The 6,991-nt window shown below is 41.7% G+C and overlaps 1 protein-coding gene across 1 annotated transcript; it reads left to right on the forward strand.

Annotated features, from left to right (window-relative positions):
- Positions 1-572: 572 nt before the first annotated feature.
- On the forward strand, positions 573-856 carry LOC139035070 (thymosin beta-10). Its single transcript, XM_070467161.1, has one exon. It carries the CDS (start codon positions 647-649, stop codon positions 773-775), a length of 129 nt encoding a protein of 42 aa, XP_070323262.1. The 5' UTR covers positions 573-646; the 3' UTR covers positions 776-856.
- Positions 857-6,991: the final 6,135 nt, after the last annotated feature.

Below are 6,991 nucleotides of genomic sequence, written 5' to 3' on the forward strand. Positions count from 1 at the left end.
TACTCGGTCATTAAAGAGAATACATTTGAATCAGTTCTAATGAGGTGGATGAAACTGGAGCCTATTATACAGAGTGAAGTAAGCCAGAAAGAAAAACACCAATACAGCATAGTAATACATATATATATGGAATTTAGAAAGATGGTAATGATAACCCTGTATGTGAGACAGCAAAAGAGACACAGATGTATTGAACAGTCTTTTGGACTCTGGGAGAGGGCGAGGGCAGGATGATATGGGAGAATGGCATTGAAACATGTAAATTATCATATGTGAAATGAATCACCAGTCCAGATTCGATATATGATACAGGGTGCTTGGGGCTGGAGCACTGGAATGACCCAGAGGGATTGGGTGGGGAGGGAGGTGGGGGGGCGTTCAGCATGAGGAACACATGTACACCCATGGAGGATTCAAGTCAATGTTTGGCAAAACCAATACAATATTGTAAAGTAAAATTAATTAATTAATTAATTTTTTTAAAAAAGAAATCAAATATACAACTACCATGCAAACCAGAAATATCCTTCCTGGGCATTTATTCCAGAAAAATGAAAACTTATGTTCGGTCTTTTGCTGCAGCAACGCGAGTGGGATCCCCGGGACCGCGGACTGGAAGCGAAACTTCTCGGATTGTTTTAAGAAAATGGCAGACAAGCCCGACATGGGGGAAATCAACAGCTTCGATAAGGCCAAGCTGAAGAAGACTGAGACGCAGGAGAAGAACACCCTGCCGACCAAAGAGACCATTGAGCAGGAGAAGCAAGCAAAGTGAAATTTCCCGAGAACCTGGAGGATTCTCCACCGCATCATCTTGGAGACCCTAGCCGTGATGTGGAGGAAGAGCCACCTGCAAGATGTACACGAGCAACAAGCTGCACTGTGAACCCGGGCACACCGTGCCGTCGCCACCAGCCCGCGGGTCTCTGAAGGGGACCTTCCAATCGGACTGCCAAATTTCTCCGGTTTGCCCTGGAATATTATAGAAAATTATTTGTATGATTAATGAAAATAAAACACACCTCGTGGCCAAAAAAAAAAAAAAAAACTTATGTTCTTGTAAAAACCTGTACATAAATGTTTATAGCTGCTTTATTTGAAACAGTCAAAGCTAGAAACAACCCAGATGTCCTTCCAAATATTTTACAAATACCAACAACGCTGCTGCAATGATCATTGTTGTGACATGTCTTCCTATATGCACACAAGAGCTTGGCAGACACTGTTGGAGGTCTGCCTATAATCCATTTGCACCTTCTAAGGTTATTTCAATGAATGAGACAGACATAATCTCTGTTATTACAGAGTTCACATTTTGGAGGAGAGAGAGACAAGTAAACAAGTTTCTACAATTGATTCTTCAGTAGCAGGTTGTTATAAAACTGTCAGTTCACTGCTACCTCAGCCCCAAAAGATGCCTAACTCAGTAGCTGACTTCACCATTTTGCACAGAGAAGCCTAGAACCCTTCTATAAAAAACTGATCACAAAAATTTTCAAAGGACTAGGTGATGGCCCCAGGAAACCTAATTAAATCTGACTTATAAGAAATCCAAATTCTGCCAAGGCTCTCTGATCAATGGTTCAAGGAACAGTTTGCCCCTGCCAACTGTAACAAGCAAAAGTGAGTTTATTTGGGAATGGTCAAAGGAGCTGCAATCCCAGATATGAGAACCAAGTAGGGAGGACCATAGGCAAGTCCAAAGAACAAAGAAAAGGAATTTGCTTTTATAGGGAAAGGGGGCAGTTTGGAAGAGCTGTAATAACCAAGAAGTTCACTGGAGGAAGCTGGGAGTCCAAAGTATGGAGATTGTTCATTGGTTGAACTGCTACAGTCTCTGATTGACTGGGCTGTCCTCTCACAGAGAGTTTTGTTCTTCCCGGTGGATTGCAGAGAACACCTGCCTGTCAGAGCTGTAGGCAGAAATCTCTTCCTGTTTAGAGTAACTGACATGTGTGTGGGTGGAAAGTGGGTAGTTCCCCCTGCAAACCAGTCCTTACTCCAATTTTAGCTGAGGTTTCTTTAATTAATTCCACAGCTGATTTAATTTTGTTGTAAAAAGACTGACTTTTTACCTTCTTATTGGACCAGTGCATTAGTGAGTCCATAGAGTAAAGGTCTATGCACTAGAGTCAGATAATCCCAACTTCTCCACGTCTTCACAATAAATGACCTTTACTTAACTTTCTCAAGCCTCAGTTTCCTCTTGCAAAAAGGGACTTAATGAAAGTACCCACCTAATAAGTCGGTTATATAGATTAAATAAAATAATGCATAGTAGTGCACTTAGCACAATGCCTAGCACATAGCAGTTTCACTGTTCTGTTCTATGGTAACAGTGAAGCCTTTGGATGATTTCCTTAGGATGATTCTTCAGAGTAGAAGTACAAATCAAATGTAAACATTTTTAAATCTCATGAAACAGACTATAAAATTATTTTCTAAGAAGAGCTAATCTACACTTCTGACATCTGAATAGAGAGCACCCATCTTTCCTTTCCTTTCCCTGGTAGCTTTTTTGCTCTCATTTTAAAATCTTTCTAATTTGAAGCCCAGAGATAAATCCACGAACCTATGGTCACCTTATCTTCGACAAAGGAGGCAAGGATATACAATGGAAAAAAGACAACCTCTTTAACAAGTGGTGCTGGGAAAACTGGTCAACCACCTGTAAAAGAATGAAACTAGAACACTTTCTAACACCATACACAAAAATAAACTCAAAATGGATTAAAGATCTAAATGTAAGACCAGAAACTATAAAACTCCTAGAGGAGAACATAGGCAAAACACTCTCTGACATAAATCACAGCAGGATCCTCTAATGACCCACATCCCAGAATTTTAGAAACAAAAGCAAAAATAAACAAATGGGACCTAATGAAACTTAAAAGCTTTTGCACAACAAAGGAAACTATAAGCAAGGTGAAAAGACAGCCCTCAGATTGGGAGAAAATAATAGCAAATGAAGCAACAGACAAAGGATTAATCTCAAAAATATACAAGCAACTCCTCCAGCTCAACTCCAGAAAAATAAATGACCCAATCAAAAAATGGGCCAAAGAACTCAACAGACATTTCTCCAAGGAAGACATACAGATGGCTAACAAACACATGAAAAGATGCTCAACATCACTCATTATCAGAGAAATGCAAATCAAAACCACAATGAGGTACCATTACACGCCAGTCAGGATGGCTGCTATCCAAAAGTCTACAAGCAATAAATGCTGGAGAGGGTGTGGAGAAAAGGGAACCCTCTTACACTGTTGGTGGGAATGCAAATTAGTACAGCCACTATGGAAAACAGTGTGGAGATTTCTTAAAAAGCTGGAAGTAAAACTGCCATATGACCCAGCCATCCCACTTCTGGGCATACACACTGAGGAAACTAGATTTGAAAGAGACACGTGCACCCCAATGTTCATCGCAGCACTGTTTATAATAGCCAGGACATGGAAGCAACCCAGATGCCCATCAGCAGACGAATGGATGAGGAAGCTGTGGTACATATACACCATGGAATATTACTCAGCCATTAAAAAGAATTCATTTGAATCAGTTCTAATGAGATGGATGAAACTGGAGCCCATTATACAGAGCGAAGTAAGCCAGAAAGATAAAGACCATTACAGTATACTAACACATATATATGGGATTTAGAAAGATGGTAACGATAACCCTATATGCAAACCAGAAAAAGAGACTCAGATGTATAGAACAGACTTGTGGACTCTGGGAGAAGGCGAGGGTGGGATGTTTCAAGAGAACAGCATCGAAACATGTATATTATCTAGGGTGAAACAGATCACCAGCCCATGTTGGGTGCATGAGACAAGTGCTCGGGCCTGGTGCACTGGGAAGACCCAGAGGGATCGGGTGGAGAGAGAGGTGGGAGGGGGGACCGGAATGGGGCATACATGTAAATCCATCGCTAATTCATTTCAATGTATGACAAAAACCACTGCAATGATGTAAAGTAATTAGCCTCCAACTAATAAAAATAAATGGAAAAAAAATTTTTTTTAAATAAAATCTTTCTAATTTGATAGATAAAAATCTATATATTCCTTTCCTTTGTGATTCTTTGATTATCAGCAAGGTTGAATGATATTTTTTTAAAACACCTTCTAGCTATTTTTATTTCCCTCTTAGTCGATTGGTGATTAATATCCTCTCGTTGTTGTTCAGTTGCTAAGTTGTGTCTAACTCTTTGTGACTCTTTGTGACTGTAGCACACTGGGCTCATCTCTCTATGTGTTTCTCCAGGCAGGAATATTTGCCATTTCCTTCTCCAGGGATTCTTCCCAGACCAGGGATCGAACCCATGTCTCCTGCCAAAAAGAAAAAAAAAAAAAGTCTTCATTTTTACTGAGCTGTGGAAGTTCTTTTTATATTAAGGTTATTAATTCTTTGCTGACATTGTGAAGTTTAATAAATACGTGTGGAAGGAGTGAGGGTAGTGCTACTGCTTTGTCACTAGAGTGTAAGTAATGTTTATGTTGATGTATGCAATCTTTAAGTTTTAATTCTGCATGGATGCTAGGGCTATCACTTCCTTTTTTTTTTTTTTTTAACCCTTAACTACTAATACATCATTTCCCATCCTCCACAAACCTGAAAATACGTTTTCTGTTTATCACTTCTAGGGTCACTATAGTGGGATCCCATCTGTGCCCCTTTTCCTACCCAGTGAATGTGAATATTGCTGACATAATCCTACTGTCCTCTTCTGAATGGAAGTGCCCTGGACCAAACAAGAGCATCCTCAACAGAAAGGCTGCACAACTCCCTCCTCCACCCTACCTGTCCACCAGACTTCAACCAATACTGGTGGATATTTGGGTGCAGAAGGCCCACTCCTTTACTCTGAGGTGAGACTAACCCTACAGTGCAATTTGTGTTCTAGAGCTTCCCTGCGGAAGCCAACTGAAGCCAGTCTCTGGAGGAGACCAGCCTCACTTTTCTCCTCTGTCTTATGTCAGTTGTGTCACTTCCTTCTCCTGAGAGCATTCTCCCAGTAAATCCCTTCAACAAGAATCCCTCTCTCAGGCTCTGTTTCCTGAGAACCCAACCCAAGGCAGAAACCTTTCTAACTATTTCTGTTTGTAACTTTGTCCTCCCAACCATTCAGAGTCACACTTTTTTGTGGCCACCTTGAGCATGTAGTTGCTTGCCTCTCTTTGGAGGTTGACTTAACCAAGTGGTAGATTGTTTCAGTAGCTTGTTCAAGGTCATCCAGTACATTGGTTAATATTTACTGAGACCCCTGAAGCAAAGTGACCTGAATGTGAAATCTGGGCCATTACTTGGCACCCAGCCTTGATGAACTGAAATCTCACATCTCATGTGCCTCCTCAGGGTTAGTTCCTTTTGAGCAGAAATGATACACACTGATTCTACACCCCCAGCACAGAAGGTACAGAAAAAGCTCATGCAGGGCCCCAAGAGGCTGGAATATGCTGGTTTGCACAATCATACAGTTAGAGCTGGAGAATACCATAGTGGTTATGTAGCCTTACAGACGGGGAAACTGAGGTCCAGAAAGGTGAACTTACTCATTCAAGGCCAGGCAGCATGATGGTACTGCCACTTCAAGCCTTTCTGGCACAGAGGAAAACATGGGCTAAACCACAATTTCTTTGCCTTTGATTTCCCCACTATCTTCTTATCTAGCTACCCCCTTTCTGTTCCTTCCTTGCTACCCAAGTTCAGCCCATGGCTGTTTGGCATGAAAGAGACTCTCCTCTACCACCCCACCAATCTTCCAGTCCTGCCTCAATGGCCTCAGTTGGTCTTCCTGGTTCCTATACTCTGCACCCCAAGTGCTTCTGGAGAAAACAGCACGGGACAGCTGGTTCACAGCATCCACCTCAGCTGGCCAAGGCTTCGACAGCTTCTTGCTAATTTGTAGCTGTCTCTCCCTGTCCTTCCCATCACTGCCCATCTCCTAACACAGGGGCCCCCAATCTCTAGGCCACATACCAATACCTTCTGTCAGATCAGCAGCTGCATTAGATTAGAAATAAAGTGTACAATAAGTAGAATGCACTTGAATCATCCCAGAACCATTCGCACCCCCATCCTTGGTCCGTGGAAAAATTGTCATCCATGTAATTGGTCCCTGGTGCCAAAAATATTTGGGACCTCTGCCTAACACATACACAAACTCTGAAGACCTCTTAGGAAAACAGAGGTGCCAATGTATGCACCCCCGAACTGTCTCCATCTACAAGGAAATTTATATCTAGACCCAGATACTTCCTCTTCCTTTGGCCCTTTTCCTTATTCCCTCATCAGCTCCTGCTCCCTGGGGCCCAGCTCCTTGGAATACACTGCCTTCTCCCTAATATTCGATCTTACTGTCTCACCTCTGCCTCAAATAAGCCAATAAACTTGCTCAAGTTCCTCCCATTCCCCCCCAACCCCGGCACCAAACAAACCAACCAACAAATGTACCCTTGATTAAAAATATACAAGAAAGGTCTTAATGACCTGGATAAACACAATGGTGTGGTCACTTGCCTAGAGCTAGACATCATGGAGTGTGAAGTCAAGTGCGCCTTAGGAAGCATTATAACAAACAAAGTTAGTGGAGGTGATGGAATTCCACTTGAGCTATTTAAGATCGTAAAAGACAAAGTAGTGCTATACTCAATATGCCAGCAAATTTGGAAGATTCAGCTGTGGCCACAGTATAGGAAAAGGTCAATTTTCATTCCAATCCCAAAGAAGGGTTATGCCAAAGAATATTCAAATGTGGTAAAATTGGGCTCATTTCACATACTAGCAAGTTAATGCTCAAAATCCTTCAAGCTAGGCTTCAACAATACATGAACCAAGAACTTCCAGATGCACAAGCTAGCTTTTGAAGAGGCAGAGGAACCAGAGATCAAATTGCCAACAATTGTTGGATCATGGAGAAAGAAAAGGAGTCCCAGAAAAGCATCTACTTCTACTTCATTGACTATGTTAAAGCCATTGACTGTTT

This window comes from Odocoileus virginianus, chromosome 5 (genome assembly GCF_023699985.2).
Source record: "Odocoileus virginianus isolate 20LAN1187 ecotype Illinois chromosome 5, Ovbor_1.2, whole genome shotgun sequence".
NCBI classification, from domain to species: Eukaryota; Metazoa; Chordata; class Mammalia; order Artiodactyla; family Cervidae; genus Odocoileus; species Odocoileus virginianus.

What these genes read in the sequence shown, in the direction of transcription:
- LOC139035070 (XM_070467161.1), top strand. Translation starts at nt 647, where the DNA reads ATGGCAGACAAGCCCGACATGGGGGAAATCAACAGCTTCGATAAGGCC.